This window comes from Mycteria americana, chromosome 3 (genome assembly GCF_035582795.1).
Source record: "Mycteria americana isolate JAX WOST 10 ecotype Jacksonville Zoo and Gardens chromosome 3, USCA_MyAme_1.0, whole genome shotgun sequence".
Taxonomy (NCBI): domain Eukaryota; kingdom Metazoa; phylum Chordata; class Aves; order Ciconiiformes; family Ciconiidae; genus Mycteria; species Mycteria americana.
Window position 1 is genome coordinate 116,697,092 of NC_134367.1, and position 22,053 is coordinate 116,719,144.

At 51.0% G+C, this 22,053-nt stretch overlaps 1 protein-coding gene across 9 annotated transcripts; it reads left to right on the forward strand.

Annotated features, from left to right (window-relative positions):
- The first annotated feature begins 45 nt into the window (after positions 1–45).
- LOC142407354 (ninein-like protein) lies at positions 46–22,038 on the forward strand. Of its 9 annotated transcripts, none has more exons than XM_075496753.1 (20): positions 46–72; positions 1,323–1,389; positions 2,684–2,789; positions 4,222–4,474; positions 4,669–4,805; positions 4,889–5,026; positions 5,313–5,451; positions 6,135–6,245; positions 6,874–6,963; positions 9,137–9,233; positions 9,726–9,868; positions 10,937–11,262; positions 14,388–14,495; positions 15,202–15,271; positions 17,270–17,521; positions 18,574–18,786; positions 19,618–19,734; positions 19,828–20,008; positions 20,563–20,769; positions 21,772–22,038. In XM_075496753.1, the coding sequence occupies exons 5-19, from the start codon at positions 4,738–4,740 to the stop codon at positions 20,577–20,579; spliced, it is 2,070 nt and encodes a 689-aa protein (XP_075352868.1). In that variant the 5' UTR covers positions 46–72; positions 1,323–1,389; positions 2,684–2,789; positions 4,222–4,474; positions 4,669–4,737; the 3' UTR covers positions 20,580–20,769; positions 21,772–22,038. The 9 variants fall into 9 exon arrangements, with proteins under 9 accessions (XP_075352868.1, XP_075352869.1, XP_075352865.1 ...); XM_075496754.1 differs by having other exon boundaries at positions 4,222–4,414; XM_075496750.1 differs by lacking the exon at positions 4,222–4,474 and having other exon boundaries at positions 2,684–2,910; positions 9,756–9,868.
- Positions 22,039–22,053: the final 15 nt, after the last annotated feature.

The following is a 22,053-nucleotide window of genomic DNA, read 5'->3' on the forward strand; positions in this document are numbered from 1 at the left end:
GGCGGGGAGGCTGGTGCGGCGTGCGGATGCGCGGGTGGAAGCGGGCGGGGCGTGCGCATGCGCGGCGGCGCGGTGAGTGAGGGCCGCGGGCGGTGGGGCCAGCGCAGCCAGGGCTTTGGTCACCGCAGGCCCCTGGGCGCCGGGGGGACCGCGCCGTGCCGGCACGGCGCGGTCCTCCCGGCGCCCAGGGGCCTGCGCAAGTGTTGGGGGAGCATCCGTGCCACCCCTCCAGCCGAGGCGCGGCGTGCGGCTTGCAGATAGCTGCGTCTCTGCAGAGTGTGCTGTGGGCTGGCTACCGTCACTGCCGCCTGCGTGGCCTGTTCGCCTTGTGTGAGGCTTCTTAAAGCTTGAGGCTTCTTAAATCTCGTGTGAGATCCTTCTTAAAACACCTTGAAATGGGAGATGGAGGTTACACACGGGGAACACGGGTTCAGTTCCCTGCTTAACATGTTGCTTGAAGATGAGGTGGATGGGCCCTGATCTCTGGTTGCATGGTGACATGTCCCCCTTGGAAAACCATAAGTGCTGAAGTCTATACGTACAGCCTGTCTTGCCCATGTAAAAGCCTAGTGTCCAGACCCAGGAACAGCCTAGGCAATTTGCAGAGGGAGGATGGGCTGGCTCTCAGACCATATCACCTTTTCTGCAAGCTCACGAGTGTCAAAATGAGGGTTGATTTGCAAACCTGAGCTCAGGAGGTTCTCAACAGAGACCAAAGGAGAAGGACCCATGCTTTGCTCTGCCTTTCATCAGCTGATGCCCTCTCCATTTCTCTGTCTATGGCATGCAAGCATCTGGGATCCAGTTTTCACAGAGCTGGATCTCTGGATTTGCTTTTGGGGCAGAGGGTTTGGATGTGGGCATGCTGCACCCCCTTATCCTCCATTCCCATCTGGGATTTCAGCAGGATTTGTGTCTTCTATCTTTTCCCCATGTTTTTTTTATCCTTGAACAGAGGGCAGATTTAATAGTCCTCCCACCATGGGTACCCTGGATACTCGGGTGATCTCTGAACAAACCCTTAAACTTTTGTGGGAAAAGGCACTCTCTGGCTTGGCAGGGCACTATTCTGAGTCCCGAGCTAAAATGTTTGACATGGTAAAATGAAATTGTTACAAAAACACAAACATTTCCGATCCCAGTGTGCCTGAGGGTGCCTGAGTGAGTCAGGCTGAGTGCTTCACATGGGTTGTTCCCATTCTGGTTGTGAGCAGATGTGTCAGGAGCTGCATGTTTGAGCGGAGCCAGCAGGTTTGGGGTGTGTGACCCCTGCCCTGGGGCAGACTGTGACTGATGCTCTTTTCTAATTTTTCTTGTTACAGAGCCTGAAGGCAAACAAAGAGCCTGAAAGTGATAAAGCTCTTGTGAACGTGACGCTGGAGGCACAAGGTATGATGGCCTCCCTTCTCCCTATGTGTAATGTATTGGCAAGCCATCAGGAGAGGACATGGTACAGATCCTCTTGGATTTGCAGGGGAATGTAGGAGGGTGGCATGGTGCTAACATGCCTGGATTGAGTTTGTGACAGGGGAGTCATGCTGCTTGGTCCCCATCATCCTTGTTGTGTCAGTGACATTGGCTGTGCTTTTCCATTGTCCTTACAGGGATGAATACAGATACAGGGGGCTTGGTCCTCACAGTATTCACAAATAGTTGTGGGGAGGCTGTTTTTAGGATGGCTGGTGTGTGCTGTGTTTTCATCTGGAACCCTGACCTAGCCTGCAGCTCCTGGTGGGTGCCCAGCGCTTCCTTGGACATGGCTGAGGCTCGTGTCCGGGCCCTCCCAGAGGAGGTAGGTGTAGGAGGCGAGGCTTTCCTCAGCCAGCGTTTGGCTGAAAGAGCTGAGGAAGGAGGTGATCAGGGAAAGGCTGGGAGCTGGCATGTTGAGAGAGGGATGGACAGTGAGTTCTGGGCAATGAATCTGTAGAGTCAAAGGAAGTGACTGTCAAAAGTAAGCTTTGCCTTCCCTAGACCGCAGGCACTGGTCCTGAGCTGGTGTACCCCAGCACGGCTGCATTTCCTTGGGGACACCTTCCCTTAGAGAGGAGCTGGTCTGTAGTATCTGACCAATGCAGGGTTAGGTGGGAAGGGAACTCTGGAGGCATCTGGGCTAGTCCTCCTGACAGCAGGGCTGACTTTCAAGCTAGACCAAATTGCTCAGGGCTTGTCCAGTCTAGGTTTGAGTATCTCCCAGGATGGACACCTCACAGCTTCTCTTCCCAGGGCTGCAGTGCACTCAGGAGGAAGAATTTTTTCCTTGTGGCCAGTCGAGGTTTCCCTTGGTGCAGCTTGTTCTCATTGTATTTTCTCTGTTTGCTGTGTGTCTCTGCGAATAGCCTGCCATTTCCAAAATGAAATTACAGGGTGACTGTATCTCCTCAGGGTCCCAGAGTAGGCATGGGGCCTTAATCCCCCTTCTCTCCCAAAACTGAAGCAGGATTCAAGTGGTTTTTATACCTGTCTGCATCCACTACTGGGGCTCAGATTTCAGACTTTGTGGAGAGGAGTTTGTTTCTTTGTGCATGGATGAAAATAGAGCAGCGTTAATTTTCAAAAAGAGTTTTTAAATTGTGTTCTATTTGCACTGTAAAAAAGATGGGATTTATTTTAAGAAGCTGTTTGGATGCTTCGAGCTGTGTTCCTGGAGCTGGTGAGTTTCTTTTCTCTTGTACTCATTTTTTAGGATCTCTAAGATCTATTCACTAAACTGGAGAAGGATGGACATGGAAGGGTGAGCTTTGAGGAGTTGCAGTTTGGTGTGTTCAGCCACATGACCACCTTTTTCCAAGGTATGTCAACGCCTCTCAAGCAGTCGAGACTGTCAGCACTTCATGCGGTGAGCTGAAAGGCAGAAAGATTTCTTTGTAAAAAGGATCCTGGTTGATGGCCTTGATCTGCAGCTCCTTGGAGGTGATTTCCTTTAACTTTGGATAAGGAACCATAAGTCATTGCCAGTTCCCTATACAGAACAGTTCATTTGTATTTGGTGTTTCTACAACGTCCTGCAGGGAATCCAGACACAAAACCAGCTGTCATACTTAGAAAGGTTTCTCCGTCTGTTTCCCACAAAAAAGGAGGCTAAAGAATGGGTTCTACTGAGAACAATTCAGGCCAAGATGTTTCGTTTCACAAGGGGGTGATTTAATAGACATTAGTTGGGCATCTGAGGGTGGTGACTTGGGGAGAGTTTTCCCCTTTGAGTCAGTTTTTGGGTCTGGACTTCACCCACTGCATGGTGACCAGAAGGCTCCCTTGGGAGCTGCCTGAGCAGGAGCAAACCCTGTGCAGGTGGAGTGAGATGGTAGTACAGAACAACAGAGGGCTGTCAAGCCTCATCTTTTTGTGGGAGGGAGAGGGATGCATATCCTAGCAGAGGGGAAAGATCACCCCAATTCATTGGCTTCAGAAGCGCTGGCATCTCTGCACCTCTTGTGACTCAGGTTGTCCCCTTTTTAGTGCGTGGAGCAAGCTTCATCCACATTTTCTTTGTTTGATGTAAAATACTTCTTTCTCCTTAGTGCTTTTAATTCCAAGGACTGGCAAGGCATTTGCAAATGGTTTTGAAGTAACTGTGCTTTAATGCACTAAGGTAGAACTGAATAGCTGATTACCCTGATAGCCAGGACAGCTCCATCCAGGATCCTGAGCAAAACAGCTCCAAAAAAGAAGAAAAAAGAAAAAAGAAAAAAAGAATTGTTTCAGGTTGTTTTGTCTTTTGACTTTGAGGTAACAGTTCTCTGAGGATAGGCTTCCTCCAAACCTGGTATGAAATTGGTGCTCTTGCAGATGTTACCAGTTCTGTATCCGGTTTCTGGGTTCTGGTTTTTGGTTCAGCTTGGCTGAATCTTATTTACCTTTGAAGCTGACCTCAACTCAATTTTAGCTTCTAGGTCAAACAAAATGTAGGCTGGCAGTCCCCATGTGACAGTTTTCACAAGACCCTCTGATGCTATATAACTTTCCACATTGGTCTTTCTGTGGATACTGAGTTTTCATGGGTTAGTAGGGAGACCAAAGTCCATGGTCTGTGCCTGTCATCCTGCTCCTTGTGGTTGCCTTAAGGTCAGCTCAGGACATCTCCCTCCTGGCAGCTTGGGGTTGTTTTTAGAATGTTCTCCAATATTGATGGGGTCCCTAGAGTTTCCTTTCAGTATTGAAAGCTGTCAGTTTTTCTCTGCGAATTTTGCCCCACTGACTTACCTCTGCTGCTTTTTTCCTCAGCGTCAGAGGAGAGTGTGCAGGGAAGCAGTCCGTCCTTCCGGCCAAGCTGCGTGGGCCCACATCTCTTCTCCAGCATCAGCAACGGCACTAGATTTGCCAAGCCTGAACTTGTCATTGCCTTTTGAGCCCTGGAAGAACTTAGAGGAGATCCTCAAAGTCTCTGGTGCTGCCTTGTCCGGTGGTGGTGGGTGAAGTGAGCAGCAAGGCCTTTCAGCAAGCAGCTGTCTAGGGTGGAAGATGTTCTTACAGTCAGGTTCATGATGGGGTGGCATGGTTTGGCCACCCCAGGGCTGGGGAAAATCTGGGGTGGATGTGATCTAAGCCTATCTGTGAGATGGGGGCAGATCTCTGAAAGACTGGAGGGTGGTCAGATGGTGTAACAACAGAAGTCCTGTTGGCACTGTTAGAAGAGGGAGAAAGTGATTTCAGTCTGTGCTGTCCTTGCAGAGGCTGAGTAGCAGCACGGAGGAGCAGGTGAGCCTGGTAGACCTGCCTGCAGCTTTGGACAACACACTCATGGTCCCTAGGAGCGGGCTTCAGCATGCAGCCATCACCTCCTGCGGATACAAACTACAGTGCCTCAGGTAAGGGTGCTGCTCCCTGTGAGGAGGGCCCTTCTGTGGGATGTGTGAGATGTCTCTTAATGCTCTGCTTGCTGTGCCTGCAGGATTCAGGTGAGGCACATCGCCAGGGAGAGGGACAAGGCAAGGCTGGACTTGGAGAAAGTGGAGGGACGCTGCCTGCAGCTTGGCAGGGAGTTGGATGAGCAGTACATCGCTCTCGAGCACACCCAGAGCAAGCTGAAGTAGGAGAGATCCTTTTGGTGGGGCAGGGAAAATGGTTTTCCTGTGGGTGCCCACAGCCTCTCCCTCCCGTCCCAGTCTCCCTTTATGAATCTCCCACTTGTTTTGCCATTGTGTCAGTGGCAGAGAAGTCCCTGAAGACAAACCCCCCCCCCCAGACGGTTCCAGCATCCCTCCAAACAAGCTCTCATCTCCTGCTTTATGCATGGTGAGAGGGGGTGTGTGGACCTCATGGCTATCTGAGAACATGCTCCAGGTGCCCCAACCATGTTGCTTTTTTTTCCTCAGGGACATTCAAGCAGAAATAGAGGCAAAAGAGCTGCTTTTGCAGCAAGCAGTCAATCACCAAGCAAAGCTGGAGGCTGATACACAGTTCCTCCAGGGAAAAGAGGCCAGCCTGCAAGGGAGACTGAACCACATGATGAAGGTAAGTAAAACTGCTCTGGGTGAAAGATGTTCACTTCTTCAGAGGAGGCAAAGCAGAGGTGGTGACAAAGATGGATGTTTTGTGTTGCTCTTGCTGGGAAGGACAGGAGTTTTATGCAGAAAAATCATCAGCCACATCCATATTATTGAATTAAATACAGAGCTTGTTCCCTTGCCATGACATTATTAAACCCCCATGTTGTCTGTTGGGAATGGTTTGGCCCTTGGTAACACCTGAACACTTGGTGGCTGAGCCTAAAATTGTGCCAAGGACCATGTCAAAAGCAGAGACGATGGTGTCCGCATGCCTGGGATTTTCCCAGTGCTGTTCAGTGTGGAAGTACAGACGGAGATAGCTCAGGACTTGCTGCCTTTGTTGGCTGTGAGGGAAATCATAGTTTTGTGAAACAGAGGTAGAGGTGAGCCTGTGGGGCTGTCTAGCTCTTATTCTGCAAAACCCACTCCTACATCTGTCCTTTTGGAGAGATGAGCCAAACCCCAGCCCATGTGGTGTGTATCAGCAGCGTGCTGTCCAAAGCAGGGTCTCCTGTGAGCTGTGCTGCGTTCGGTGTGCTCATGTGCCAGTTGTTTTACAGCTTCCTGCTGAAAGCCTGTGGCCGATGAACCTGTCCTGCAATGTGAGGACCCACAACATCAAGAAAATCTTCTCCCTTTTGTCTGCAGGAGAACACACAGCTGCAAAACAAGGTCACAGAGATGGCTGAGAAACTGGCAGCCTCTGAGAAGCTGGTGTTGGAGCTGCAGAAAGAACTCAACTGTGTTGTGAAGGACAAGGTAGCCTTTCTTCCTCTGTTGTGGTTAAATAGGAACTTTTCAGGAACTCATCAAAAGATTGACTCTTTTCTATGAAATTTTGTGTATTTTGGGTCAGTTGTTGTGTCTCCCCCTCTTTGAACTCTCCTGCACATTAATGACAACCTGGAAAGAAAAAATACTGGCTTTTAATTTAGGCGTCTTGAAGTTTGAAAAAAAAGGAGGAGGAAAGTTTGCAATTGTAGAAAATTCTACAAATCTGCAGTCTTCAAGTAGGAGCTTTAGAGTTGGATTTCCAGAAAAGAAAAGCTTTCTTTTTCACAAGTATTTATGCAAAGGGTTAGTTTTAGTGTCTTCCACTCCAGCGAAGCATCTGGTAAAATGGATCTGGGGAAAGAAATGAGTCTGTGATCTTTTTAGCCAGTTTTGGAGAGCTAGCCTGCCTGTAGTTTGATGTCTCTCACACATGAAGAAAAATGTTTTTCCTCCTCTTTCTGCATCTGACCCATCCCACAGGTGTCAATAGGACACCTTCCATTGAATCTATGGGTGTAGCACCATGACTCCAGTGATTTAGTAGAGCTTTTGCCTCTCCATTTGGAGAGGTGATAATTTCCTTGATGAGAAGTGTTTCCCTGTGCTTGTGCAGCTTGGCCAGATGGAGGCCCACAGCCCAGAGCTCCCAAACCACAGAGAGTGCTTTGCAGAGATTGTCCTGGAGTATGAGCGGCAGTGCCAGGTACGAGTGGGCAGCTCTCCAGCAACGCTGTCATGAAAATACAGCTCTCGTCAGCCCATCTGTTGGGCACTTTGGCCTGTGGGAGAGGAATGAGGCAGCCCTGATCAGAGTGCAGAGGGGGGATCCCTCTTGCCTTGCTCAGAGTCCTTCAGCAGAGGCAGGACACAGCTGTGCCCTCAGTAAAGGAGCCTGTCTCCTTGCTCCTGTAGCCCTCCATGGGTTGGTTGCCTTGCTGGGATACTGGCAGGGGGGAGTAGGGGTGGGTTGTAAATTCCTTCCTTCCTGCCACCTTGTTGCCATGGGCCATTTTGTTTGGGAACCATGTAGCTCTGTATAAGGACAGACCACACTGGGCTCTGATGCATTTCTTCTCGAACACAAGGAGAAAGCTATTCTCCTTCTTTGGAAAGCATGTTATCAGCTAAATTCTTCTATCTTTTTGTTTTTCCCTTCCTCCTTCTTGCCCCACTTTAATAACCCCTACAAAACTTGTTGCTGCTGGACTCTGCTAGAGAGTCAAGGTGAGCCTGTCCAGGTACCTGGTGTGTGTGTGGTCCAGGCATTGGTGTTGTGTGTGTTGTATCTCCTGCAGGGTGCTGTGCTCCTGTCCAGAACTTTGGGCTCTCTGGGACATGAGCACAGCCTCTGTTTCCCTTCTCTTGTTTTTAAGTGGCTTGCGTATCTTGCATGTTGTGAGTTGCTGTGTGCTCTGTGCCTTGGCTCTGGAGTCCTGTGCTTATTGCATTGCTCATTTGTTTCCAAGTGCTATGTGTGGCTGGGGTATACCACTGAGTAGAGACAGTGACTTATCAAATCCCCCCAGAAGGGGCTGAAATCTGCATTTTCAGTAAAGCTGTTTCACGGATGCAGCAGACAGCCCCTCTTGGACCTGTAATTAAAGGCAAACCTGCTGGAGCACTATCCAGTGCAGCATTGCTCCAGGTGGCACCAGAGGGTTGAAGATGCTCAGTGCTGCAATTTTTCCTCCCATTGAGCAGCCTCAGAGTTGTCCATGAGAATGCTAATGGATGGAGAGGTTCAGCCTTCAGGCTTCATCTGCCCCTGTGAAGGCACCTGCTCGGGTTTGTTCTTTACCCTTGTTGAATGCTGTCAGCCCCCCTCCTCCTCTGCTCTCCTGCTTAGAATGGAGATTAAACAAACTGGGTTTTGCATTTGTCTAGATCTGCTCAATAATATTTATTAATTGGGATCTTTGGAAATATCTTAGTTCATAGTCCCGTGCAGCCCATCAGTTTCCTGGGCATATGGGATATGATTTGATGTCTGCTCAAAGTGGACACTCCAGAGGGAGGCAGGATGCCTTGTACGCTTTTGCTTCCAGTACGGGATGGAGGGTGTGAAGTGAAACAAGCAGTTCCCCAGCTCCAGACACCCTCATGGAAGTGGCTCGTTGCACTGGTGTGGTGCCTCATAGTGTGGTGTTCAGCTGTGGGACTCCTTGCTGCAGGCTAATGTTGGCACTGAGATGAGATAAACTCCTGTGCTGGCCTCTGAGGGTGTCTCTGTGCTAAGCAGACAGCAGGACCTGCCTCATGCTCTGCTTCCCATGGGATCAGCACCTTCTTGCCTCACTTTATTCCTTCTGCAACCTAGAAATGTTCCTTTCCAGAGCCTTATGGGACTTGCTTCACCGTAAATCCTGCTGTTGCTTTGTCTGCATGCAGTAGCGCTTGTTGGCTAGCCCAGATACCCACAGGAGTGTCTTGAGGATGTAAATGCAAACCTCTGGGCTGTGTGAGGGATTGTACTGAGATCACAATGTTTCTTGTGTGTTGGTTGCTAGCAATGGTTTTGTTTAGGTCCAACCCTCCAAGGTGTCTGCAAAAGCCCCTGGTATTGTGTGTTTTTGCATGCCGGGGCAGTTGCTTGTGGCTTTTCGTGCTTTACAGTGTCTAATGATTGTTCTTGTAATAGTGGTCGCAGTAATCTGGGCTTGTATATCTTCTCTGGCTCTTCTAAAATCTCTCATCTTTGCCTGTTTGGGACAGAAGAAAATCCCCCTGCTTTATTCTCAGACTGTGCTGGCGAGTGGGCTCTGCTCTTCATGCTGCAAGAGACCCTGAGTACACATGGCTGCTGGGAGCTGTGGGTGCTTGGCCTCCCACAGCCATGGGGAGGTTTGTAGCCGCATTGTGACCAGTCTCTGCTTCAGGTGCTGTGGGACCAGAATGGAGTGCTGCGGAGGGAACTGGAAAGGCTGCGTCTCCAACTACGGGAGAGCAGGGCTGAGAGAGGGCTGCCAGCAGGAGGTAAAATGCAGGAGGGTTCAGTGCCTCTCCAACCAGAACAAGGTTCCTTCCGTATTGGAGTTTCCATGGGAGTGTGGGGCAGCTTGTTGTGCCTGAGCTGCTGCTGCTAGTTCTGGCACTGGGCAGCCATGGGAGGGAAGAAGGGGGTGATGGGTGGTGAGAGGAGGAGGGAGATGGAGGGAAGGAGGCTCTTCCAACTCGAGAGCTGGTGATGGTAACCTGTGGACTACGCAGCTGGGAGTGAACAGGCAGATTTTCACTGTTGAGGATGTTGAGGAAACACAATGTAATAAAGAAGAAGTAGCCCCAAACTGTGGGTTGGGAGATTCAGGCTGAGCATTAAGAATGAATTTCTGGCCCAGAGGGGTGATGCAGCCCTGGGACTGGTTGCCAGATAGATGGGGGATCTCCATCTTTTGGGGTTGTATGGACTTGACTCAATGAAGCTGCAGCCATCCTGATCAGGACAGCCAGGCCTGCGCTGTCCTGTAGGCCTGTCCTCACAGGGCTCCTCTCTGCCAGTGTGCCACTCTCCCAGCCCTCTGGTTCCCACTTCTGTGTGCACAGAGACGTCGCTCTCAATGGAGCAGCTCCAAGAGCAGCTGCGGGACCTGAAGGTGCAGCTGGAAACCAAGGTGAGGGGCGTGGGGGGAGATGACCTGACCTCTTGGCACAACTGCTTGGTAAACACCCTGCTACAGCATGGCTGATGGGGCATCTGCTCCAGGAGGGTTGCTAGAGAGTTCAGGCTGGGGAGCAGGGTGGTACCTTGTCTCTGTGATGGGGTTATTGCATGTGCTTCCCCAGCCCATCTTAGCTTGTAGGAGGGTTTGGAGCCCTCACTGGCTGGCAAAGGCTTTTGTGGAAATCTCTGTCACCTTGCAAAATGTTTGTGTGGGTCTTGCTCCTTATGGGGAACCAGAGATTAACTCTACTTAGTGTTGCTGTCGCAGTAAAACCAGCGACAGGACCAAGAGGAGAAGCAGCCAGGTGTCTCCTGAGGGTGTGGGGCGGGTATCAGAGCCCTGTCTCCCTGGGCTTGCAGCACACTTTTAACCTGCTTGTCCTAAGGTGACAGCGTGAGCCCAGCCCACCCTTTAGACTCATGTGAGTGCTCATGTGAGAGGCCTCAGTTTCCACCTTCACTCCTCCTTTTGCTCCTGAACTGAGAGATCAGGGGTGCTTGCTGGGTTTCCATTGCAGTGCTGCAAGAGTAATTCCTAAACTGCCACACAGGTGATGAACAGTTCAAGGAGCACAAAGCTGTTTGCAGATCTTCTGCCTGCTTCACAGTTCTGCCTTTGTGCTCATCAAATCCTGGAGTTTCTAGTGTTTACAGGGGAGCTGTGGGGAGCAGCAGCTACTTATCACCATATCTTGGACAAGGGACCACTCTGCGGGGTAGAGGAAGGGTGTGAGGAGAAGGGTGTGAGGGTGGATGATGCCCTGTCCTCTCCCTTCTCTCTGGGGTCCCTTGCAAACAAAGAGAAAGGGGAGAACTGCATTGCTTGCTGGGAAGAGCTGGGACCCACCGATATCTGCTTGTTAGAGGCTGCTGTGTGAGACTGATTATTGCCCTAAGTTCAGTAGGAACCAGAACTGTTGAGAGGGTCCAGTAGATCGATCTGAGTCAGAGCTATTGGGGGAGAGGGGAGCTCTCGGGAGCATGGTGCTAATATCCAAATCCTGTTTCCTCCCAACAGATAAACTATTACGAGGAGGAAATCGAGTTAATGAGGAAAAACTTTGAGAGAGAGAGAAAGGACAGTGAGGAAAGCTTCAAGGCTGAGATGCGCAAGATGGCAGACCAGAAAAGAGACCTGGAAGAAACAGTTGCAAAGTACTGGGCTGTAATTGATAGCCTGAAAGAGCAAAAATGTGTGTGGAACCTAGAGCTGGAGGAGAAGTTTGAGATGGAGCAGGCCAGGGTGAGACAACAGCACACCGAAGACATTTACCATCCAGGGCAGCAGCTGGATCAGGAGGGAGAAGAGCTGAGGACACAGCGCAGGGACAGGGAGAGCCTGAGGTCTGGCACCATTCTTTTTCTGGGGCTAAGTGGGGGACTAGGGGTGCATCTCCTGCTCGTACCAGAGTAGGTTGGGCTGAGTTCTCACAGGGCTGGAAAGCTGCTTTAATTTGGAAGAAAATCTGGGCAGTATTGCAGGGCTGCAGCTGTTCGAAGTGAGATGTCTAAACTCCCCTTACGTGAGTGCTTTTATTTCAAGACTTTAAGTTTCTCTGCGTGTTCTACAAGGTTGTGTCAGAGGCAGTGCCCAGCAAAGTTTGTATCTCAAAACAGTGAGAGAAATAAGAGAGCCTCCATATATTTTCTTATTATCTCTCTCTTTCTTGGTCCTTCAGCAAACCTGCCTCTACTTGCTAGATCATCACAACCTGCTGTCTTAAAAGCAGCAAAAAAATAGGTTAAATTTCTCTATATAGCCAAAACGGACTGGCTTGTGGGACAGTAAGGCTGTCATTAAATGGCTGTTCATCTTCCCTTCCTGTGCTTGTGGTGCCAGTTCTGCAACCTCTCCAGGGGCCAGAATGGCCTTGCAGAGGAGACTGGAGAGGAATTGGACAGGAAACTGTTGCCTGTCCATGCCTGTCCCCTCCTGCTTCCCAGCACACCCCACCGCTGCCCCAAGGCTTTCCTCCTGCCTCTTCCCAGCTGTGCCTCCCTTCACTGCCTCTTGTCAGGAGCAGAGTCCCCTTCGGCAATACACAAGTGGAGGATTTTGCTAGGTCATTATCCCCATTTTAGGGCTGAGGAGCTGAGGTATGGGGTAGGTGTGGGAGAAAGGAGCTGACTTGGCTGAAATCTGTGGCAGACCAGGGGAACAAACCCAAATAACAGGAATACAAGGCATTTGAGCTCTGTTACCACCATCTCTGCTGAATGGTAGAGGGACTGGCTGTAGTGGGGAGCTTTCAGAGTTTTTGGAAAACATCTGATGGATGAGCCTTTGAGAAGCACAAAATGGTGTGGGAACTTTCTGTAACGTTTAAGTAATTACCTTGACTTTGCAACCTAAAGAAAACTTTGCATTGCCTCTCCAGCAAAAGTACGTTCTGAGGCTGGCTGAGCTTTTCAAGCTGTGTTATCAAATCCAGGTCAGCAAAATGGTTTTCATCTTTAGGAAAGATGCAGAGGTTGAGCATAATCAAGAGCTGTCATGGAGTGAATGCCAGCATGAGGACAGCTGTAAGGCTTTGTTGCAGCAACATTGGTGTGAGAGGAGGTGATTTCCCAATGATAAAGGCTCCAAGGGGAGACCTTCAAGAGCAGCGTGCCCAGGAGAGGCAGCAGTGGAAGTGGAAGGAAAAGGACATGGTGTCTCTGTGGAAGAAGAAGCAGCTAAAGTTGGAAGAGAAGGCTAATGAGGAACAAGTCAAGATGTGTGAGATGCTCATTGTTGAGAAGAAAAAGCGAAAAAAAGCACCAGGATGAAATGGGAATAATGCAGAGATCATGGGGCTGAGGGCTCTGGTGTTGGAAGGGACAAGGTGTCTGGAGAGCTGCCCTCTGGGGGGAAAGGAGCAGGTCCCCAAGACTCAGATGAGCAGGTAGACCAAAATCTCCTGTTGCAACGTCAACACCAAAGGAACAGAGAAGAAATGAAAAATTGTGTGATGGATGGACCAGTGCAGACATCTGTTGCAGACAAAGCTGAAAGCATTTGTCAAGGAGAAATGAAATCTTGATAGACAAGGGGATGTGCTTGGGAAGGAGGCAGAGAGAGCAAAGTTCAATGGTTTGCCTTCACACAGCAGACACAGCAGCATGTCAGGACATAGACAGACTTGATCTGGAGGGCAAGAGGAGGTAAAAAAAGTCCTGAGCGACAGAGTGGCACAGTAGCAAAGGAGGAAACATGACATTCAGCGCTGTCAAAATGGAGCTGGAGAGGTAAAGGAACGGGGTGAAACTGGAGCTGATGCAGCTCAAAGATGTCGTGCACTGGTTGGAAAATGAACCCAGAGCTCAAGAGAGTGGCAGGTTTGAGCACAAAGTCAGTTTGCAGAACTAACAGTGCTGCTGCTGCAAGAAAAGCAGATGCCTTGTGAAACACGAGGCTGCTTGATGGTCCAAGGCACTCTAACAGTAGCTATATTCTCTCTTGACGCTCTATAACAGCAGCTACGTTCTGTCTTGCTGTTCCCCGCATGTCTTTTACTAACCGTGGGAGTGTGGTCAGAGAGCTGGGATGTGCTCACATGGCTGTGGCTGACCACGCACTTGTCTCCTCTGCTTTGTACAGCTGTACGTGGGTGTTGGAGATGCCACAGGAAGCACAGCATGTGAATCCTGATGTAAAACTGACTCAGAAAGCAGCTGCTGTGAGGAGTGTCCTGCCAAGCAGGGGGAGCAAACGCCACACAGCCCATACACTAGTCCTCTCGCTTGCTTGCTTGGAGAAGAAAGGAAGAACTTCCCCACTCAGCTCCTCTGCCTTGTACATGCAGTGCCACAAACTGCAATGCTGTCCTCCCTGCCAGGATGGACAGTCTGTTCTCCTGCGCTCTCCTGAGGAATTTGGGTCCTGTGTGGACCTGGGGTTTAGCAGTAGCTATTGGATAGGACTGTCTCTTTGACACAGGACTGAGCTTCCTTCCCACAAGTGCCCGTATTCATGTCCTCATGGGAGACTGGGAGTACCAGTAGAAGTGGAAGGATAATGAGGCTGAGAGGCTACCTTGAATTTGGGGTCATAGCTGTTGTGTCCAGCACTGTAAAATCACAGAGGCCTCACAAGCAAGCTGACTTCTCCAGACATGGCTCAGTTGAGGGGTTGGGCTCACCACCTGGTTATCCTGTAATGAAGTCTCGGTGAGCCAAATCTTTTTGTTTCCACTCCTTGGTAGGCTTGCAAAATAATTTCAGGCAGCTGGAAGCCACACAAATTCAGGGTCTGATGCTGTTTGTTCTTATTCCCCTTTATTTCCCTTCCCTTGAAGACCTACTCCTCTACCAATGTCTCTTGATTGTCCCCATGTGTTTTGCGTGAGTTATTGGATGATGGTTTCTGATTGCTTTAGCTCTTGCTCTCCTTGCAAACCAAATGGGAATAGAGCAGGGAGCCACCGTAGGATGCCAAGAGCAAAGTGGGCTTTTGCATGGTTTTCTCACTTTGCTGTCTCTCCCTGCAGGGGAGAGCTGTGCTGGCTGCTGGAGGAGAACAGCTTGCTGAAAAGTCAACTTCAGAGACTCCAGCAAGAGCTGAGGCTAGCAAAGGAGAAGGGCAGCAAACATGATGAGTAAGAGAGGAGCCAGCTGTGGGAGGCTGGCAAATGTGTGGATAGCTAACACTTGTAAAAGGAACAGCCACTCAGGTGCATTTATGAGATTTCAGCTGGCTCAGCCTGCCTTTTGTTTTCTCGTTTCTGAGCAAGCCAGCACTCTCACACCCTTCACTCCATGCAAAAGCAGCCAGTGCTGGGATGGGCTTGGCCAGCCAAAGGCTTGGGCAGGCCAGAGCACAGGGTCCGGAGCCAGGTTTGGGGAAGGCTGAAGTATGCCGAGGGAGGAAAGGATGGACTTCTTCACTACACAAACCTTTTGGCCAGTGGCCTGCTGCTGCCTTAGGAAGCTTGAGATAGGTACTGGGGTCACCCACTGAGCCATAAATCCAAGGAGAGCCATGTTTCTAGTGTGGATGGTCCCAAGAGTCTGCTAAGCTGGCTCTCCCACTGTTCTTCATCCCCTGATTTTTAGGCCTCTGACAATGTTGCAGGACTTTGGATGTCCCCAGCTGTTTCCCCTGGGCTGGGCTGAGTCACCTGTTGGGCAGAGACACCTGACCCACTCCTGAATTAATTCAGGACCATATCCGTTTTGGCCTGGCTTTGCTTCCTGTTGCAGGCCAAAACCAGATGTGTGGTTCCCTGAAATGGGGCCCTTCTTTGGGTGGCCGTGGTTTGCTGCTCTCTGGCCTGAAGCTGATTGTACCCGTCTCCCCTACAGGAAACATGTGAGCGAGTTGGGCAGAGAGAAGGTGGAGGAGCTGGCTGAAATAGCAGAGTTAACACTGTCGGTAAGAAGCTGTTAACACTAACTGACAGGCTCTTGGCTGAAGGATTTAGGAGGACGAAAACTGCATAGAGGAGAATGGGAATGTTTGTTTCAAACATTCCAATCCAGTCTTGCTTTGAAGAACCAGCTTCATTTTATAGCTTGTCAAGTAGGGAAAATTTGTGTGACAAAAGCCAGTGAAGGTCTTACAGAAGGGAAGCTGTTACTTCAAAATCTCTAATGAGGTTGACTTTACCTACTTGCACTCTTTCTCCCAGAGATTTTGCTCACTCCCAGTCTCAAATCCACATGCTCACGAGCCCTTGGACGTGTGTGCACACAAGGCCTGGTCAGGATTGCTTGTGTGCAACATGGACGAGGGTTGCAGGCTGTTAGTTCCTCACCGTGTTCCTGGGATTCCTCATGACTGGGAACCACAACCTGTTTTTTGGACGTGTCTTTTGTACTCTTCGGGGCTGTCAGCCGCAGCAGGGTGGCCTTTGCTGGCACTTGCTGGTTTCAGCTTCCATTAACCTTCAGCCACAAACCTGCTGCCCATTGTCTGCTTTTCCTCCTTTGGAGGAAAGCTGTGTTGGTTGCCCATTTTCCTGGGAGGCTGGCAGAGGAATGGGATGTGGAGTGTGTCACCACCCTGCTGTTAGATGCAGGCTTTCTGCTGACATGTTTTCTGTGCTGTGGTCTGGTCAGAGCACGGGCCAGAAACTGCACCTTGCTCAGCGTTACTGCCAGGGATGGTGTCCTAGGAGCAATGTCTGGGGGATGGTGCCCTTCAGTGTCAATGCAGGCTGCTCTTGTAGCCCTTACTCTTTTCTTTCATCTGGTACTTTCACACGTGCACATGACACATTTCCATTTTGACTGTATTCTTACCAATCTTAATATTTCTGTTACACATTTGTATAGTCAGCCCCGCCTGCTTTCCCTAGTGACCTCCAGGGCTATCATCTGTGCAGGTTTTCTTACCCAGGAATGCTGTACTTGAATTCGGGCTGCTTTCGTCAGGCTGGGAAATCGGCTTTGGACAGGCTGGATCGATGGGCTGGGGCCAGTTGTATGAGGTTCAACAAGGCTAAGTGCAAGATCCTGCACTTGGGCCACAACAACCCCATGCAACACTACAGGCTTGGGGAAGAGTGGCTGGAAAGCTGCCTGGCAGAAAGACCTGGGGATGTCGGTTGACAGCCGCCTGAATATGAGCCAGCAGTGTGCCCAGGCGGCCAAGAAAGCCAATGGCATCCTGGTTTGTATCAAAAATAGCGTGGCCAGCAGGACTAGGGAAGTGATTGTGCCCCTGTACTCGGCGCTGGTGAGGCCGCACCTCGAATACTGTGTTCAGTTTTGGGCCCCTCACTACAAGAGAGACATTGAGGTGCTGGAGCGTGTCCAGAGAAGGGCAATGAAGCTGGTGAAGGGTCTGGAGCAGAAGTCTTATGAGGAGCAGCTGAGGGAACTGGGGTTGTTTAGCCTGCAGAAAAGGAGGCTCAGGGGAGACCTTATCACTCTCTACAACTACCTGAAAGGAGGTTGTAGAGAGGTGGGGGTCGGTCTCTTCTCCCAGGTAACAAGCGATAGGATGAGAGGAAATGGCTTCAAGTTGCGCCAGGGGAGGTTTAGACTGGATATTAGGAAATTTTTCTTCACTGAAAGGGTTATCAAGCATTGGAACAGGCTGCCCAGGGAAGTGGTTGAGTCACCGCCCCTGGAGGTATTTAAAGGACGTTTGGATGAGGTGCTTATGGACATGGTGTAGTGGTGGACTTGGTCGTGTTAGCTTTACGGTGGGACTCGATGATCTTAAAGGTCTTTTCCAACCTGTACGATTCTGTGATTGTGTGAAATGAGAGCACTTGTCCTGAGTGCCCACAAGGCCCTGCAGCGACAGCGGTGTTCCTGGGTGGGAACCCAGTGGGGACAGCATGGGACAGGCTAAGTCTCTATTGCTTCTATTCCTATCCCAAGCCTCTGTGTATGAATTATTTTTTCCCTCAACCTTTTCCAGAGTGAGAAGAGCAAGGGGGAGGTCTCCCACCTGAATGTCAAGATGCATCAGCTGGGCCATGAATTCACTGAGCACAAGGCCAGCCACAGTGCTGGCCCTGGCACTGTCCAGCTGCAGAGCCAGAGGCTTGCAGAGGCCGAGTGGCTACGAGGAGCAGAGACAGCTGCAAGGCTGGAGCACCACCACCAGCATGCAGCATGTTGGATGGAGACGGAGCTGCTCCGACAGCAGCTTAAGGCCTTGCAGGAGAAGGTGGGTGTCATTCAGTTGGTGGCAGTGTGGCAGGCTGCTGAGTAGTCCCTGTTGGTATTGCCCTGCTTGGGGCTGTATCGGACACCTTCCCCAGGCAGAAAAGACCGTCCCTTCATCTTTGTGGGGGACAAAGGACTCGCCCTCCTGCTCAGATATGTCTGAAGCCAGTTCAGGTACAGCTTGGGACAGGTCCTTGCTTGCAGCTGCCCCTGTGGTGTCCCGTCTGTCCTTGTCCTGTGCAGGCTGGCTGGGCAGAGGAGATGGAGGCTGAGGGGAGATGGCTTACACAGGAGTGTGGTTCCCCGTGGCTCTGCTGACAGAGGAGCTAGAGGAGTGGCAGGATCAGGTAGGGGCTGGGCAGGGATGACAGGGGCTAGGCAGGCCATGTCTGAGGGGAGGGAAACAAGGTCATCAGAGCAGGGGAACAAAGGACCACTAGGATAGAGTAAAGCCGATATGAGAAACCTCCAAATGTCTTAATATCCCCCTTCTGCCCTGGGGACAGGCTCAGGGACTGGCTTTCCAGAGTACAGCTTGCTCATTCCAGCCACCCCTAGGTAGCCCTAGGGCAAAGCTGGATCGGACATGCTTCCCAGTACCAGGTTTGCCCTTTGCTGGTGGCAGGAAGCAGAGGACATGTAGTACAGGCAGGGATTGATGCCCAGCTTGCCTGGGATGTATCTAAGAACAAACCCAGGTAAGCAGCCTCCTCTGCCTCCTGCCATTGCGGCCCTTGGTACTAGGACTCCCTCCCAGAGGATCCCTCCAGCAACTCCTGCTCCTCACTGCTCACGAAGGGGAGCCATATCTCTCAGCAAGGGATCCCTGTTTCTACTCCTGCAGCTCTCAGTGCTCTCCATCCCTGGCTTTGTAGGCTGCCCAGCAAGCACCACTCCCATGGTCCTGCTGCTCTGCTGTGGCCATGCTGGCATGAGAGCTGAGGCGGGGGCTGAGGGTGCTTCCTAACCTCTCCCCTCACCTGCAGCACACCCTGGGCCTGTCCCATTGCTGGCACAAAGCTGTAACCAGCTATCAGCCTTTCTGTGTTACAGCTCTTAGAAGCCAAAGCAAGCCTGAGCCTGGCCCAGAGTTGGCATGCTCTGCAGTTGCAGAAGGCCAAGGCCCAGATGAACAACATGGTGCCAAAGAAACAGTTTGAGCAGCTGCAAACTAGCTTGAGAGAGGAACAGTGCAAGGCTCAGCAGCTCCAGGAAAACCTCCACCGGCAGACTGAGCAGACATGCAGGCAGCTGGTCAGGACCCAGGTAAGCGGGGAATTGCAGGAACTCAGTCAAGGGTACAGGGGAGAGAGCACTGCCAGCCTGGAAGGCAGCTGTGGTCGAAGCCACGAGAGGTTTGGGTGGAAGATGCTATATATCAAGAGCCCACGTGGAAAATGCACTTGATCTTTAAATTCAGCTCAAATTTTCATTCCTCATGAACCCAGTGACCACCCTGCACTCAAACAGGAGCCCTCCCCACTCTAATCCACCTACCCCAGACCAGATGCCTTGTGCCTAGAGGAGCAGGAGTTATCCAGGGAGACGCTGTGTTGGCTCAAGCTATGGAAAGAAAGTTTGAGCCCTCTAAGTGGAGATGTATCCTGCACAGAGCAGGGTGGTTTTATCTCTAGGGCACTGGGCAATAAGGTGTTAGGTTTTTGTGAGTTTGTCCTTTGTTTCAGGACACTGTGATTCAATTGAACTAACCTGGGCCAAGATGGAGCGAACTATAACCTAAGGAATTAAAATGAGCAGACACAAAAACTGCATCCAAGGAAGCTATGTCTCTCCCTAGGCTTTTCTGGACACAGCTGAGAGAGGGGAGGCCGTTGGCTTGTTTTTATAGAAAACATTGCTAGGAAATCTGTGCCTTGTCTTAAAACCAGTTGGTGCTGACCTAGGGAAGGTTGTACTGCTCTAGACACTTGTCCCACTGCTCTTTGCACCGTGCACCACCTCTGCTGATCCCCCCGCTGCTCTCCTTCAGGGAGTGTGAAGGTCTGTGAGCGGGGTCCTGGGGAAGTGCATGGTCCAGGATTGCCAGGGGCCAGGTGAGTGCTGGGACAACCCAACGTTAGGCTTTGTGGCCTGCAGGAGGAACACGAGCATCTGCTGCAGGCAGCTGTGGAGCAGGCAGAGGGGCTGGAGCACAATCTGAGGAGTGCTGAAGCTGTGCTGGCAGAGAGGGCAGCTCAGCTCAAAGATGCCCAGGTAAGTGCAAGAGGGGTTAGTGCTGTGTGTCCCTGCCTGGCTGGGACCCCTCCATGGGGATGCTGAACCTTAAGCCTCCTGTCCCTGCTGTAGGCCCAAATCTCCAGGAACAAACTGCAGATTGAAGACCTCCGTGGGAAGAACAGGGGGTTTGCAATGGCCCTGCAGGTGGCTGAGCTGAAGCAGAAGAGCACTAGGGAGAAGAACCAGCTGTTGGAGGAGCAAGCCTCAGCTCTGAAGCAGCTCATCGGAAAAATCATGCCAGCATCTCTGAGTGGGTGATGGGACACCCACTGTGGCAGCCCTGGCCCTGGTCCTGGCTGGGGTTTGTCAGGTGTGGAAGAGGAGGTATGGCTGGGTTGGGAAATCAGCCTTGTCCTCCCTGGTCTTGCCAGGATCTTCTTGGGTAGAAATTAGAAAATGGAGAAACCAGACAGAGTCCTTTAAGGAAACTGGTCCTGTGAATAGCTGAATTTTCCTACTGAAAGCACTAGCTTTAGTGCCTTTCTCAGTGGCAGAGCATGCTGTTGTAAGTCAGGTCTGTCTCAGGGCAGCCATCCCACAGGAGCTTCCTGCACTCTGGCAGCGTGTTTGGTGGTGGTGCGGATGCTCCCTTCTCTGCAGAGGGTTGCTGTTGGGGCCACACTGTTAGGTCTGGAAAGCCAGGGCAGGAGGGCTTGCAGGTTTCTGCATCTGGCTCACTCCAAGCAGGAAAGCTGTTTTATGGCATTAAAATGTTTGCAGTATTACAGCACCTCCTGCCATCACCAGTCTGCTCTGTATTTCAGTAGTCTCCCCCAACTGTTGCTGAACTTTTATTCGCTACAGCTCCTCTTGGGCTCTAGGAGACTCTGGCCCTCCTAAAGCCTGAGCCTAGGATCCAAACCAACCTGTTGCCAGATTGTTGCCTCTGTAGTGAGCAGGACAGAGGGGCTGAGGGAAGAGCCTTCTTTCAACTTGAGCCTCCAAGGCTTGGGGCAGGGTTGGTGACCCCTACTCAGCACTGCACTTCTTCAAAGGAGACCAGGAGACACGGTAAGTGAACTGCATCATCTTGCCTTCCTTGTTGGCCTTCACATACTGGCAGCGAGTACTGCTCTTGCCAAAATAAGGCCACAAAATAAAGCCTTGTCTAAAAGGCCACAAAGCCAAGCATTCACATCAGCAAATACCAAATATATTGATCTGCCCAGGGCATTACCCTGTGCATGGAGGATGCATTGTTGTCACAGTGCCCCTGCCTTGCTCTGTGCAGAGCAGAGTATTTACATGGGAGCTGTGGTTGCTACTAGCTATGAAAGGAATCCTAGGATTTTGGGAGCTATAGAGACTACTAGACAAGAGAGGCTAGGCAAGCCTGACTGGATGAGGGTAGCAAAGCAGAGGCTGGACAAAGTCAATACAAAGAAGAGGGCTTAAAAATAGCTCAAGCTGTTGGTGGTTCAAGAACAAAAGGGGGTAAATTGGCTGTGAGCTAAAACTCAGCCAGTGCCTTTAAGTTCCAGCCTGCCAAGGCAGAGGGGTTCCCTGGCCCTGGGACAGTGCCAAGAGATGGCTGGAGGCTGTGACTAAGGAGGCATCTGTGGTCTAGGTGTGCTTTTTCTGCCCTGGTAGATGACAGCTGACTCCTTTCTTTGCCTTGGGGCCAGCCCTGATTACAAGGGCCATGAGGAAAGCTGGGCTATTACAAGGAGGGAAGTCCCACAGAGCATGTGGGCTAGCTCAGGAAGGTTCCTTGGCTGGGGCTGGGAGAGCAATAATGCCCCTGGCTGTAATGCCCCAGGCATTTATCCTGTTCCTGTATTCTTCCCTAAGTATTTGCTTTTTGGCTCCTGTCAGAGATGGAGGCTAGGCAAACCTGTAGTCTTACCTAGGGCTTATGTTTTTGGAAGTGTTATCTCTCAGCCACTATTTAAGAGTGAGCAGCTCTGTTAGGAAAACCAGATGGGGAGAGCAGCTCTTCAACCTTGCTCTGATTTTATGCTAACTGGAATCCTTAAAACCCTCTGTTCCCTTTCCTACCCCTGCTCCAAACAGTCCCTAGGCCCTGCCAGACCAGTGCTCTCAGGAAGGAGACTCTTCACAGAGGGACAGAAGCACAGCCCAAGCGTGCTGGGAGAAACCTTGGCCAGGCCCATGACCCAGACTGCAGTGCTCATTCATTCAGCACCTTCAGAAACAACATTTATATGCCTCTGATGGGAGACAAAGCTTCATGTCTAATCCTAGAAAGAAGCTCATGCAGCCTCATGTGACACAGCCACATCTGAACAGTTCCACTGAGACACCTAAATAACCAGCTGAGCACCACCCTGCAGG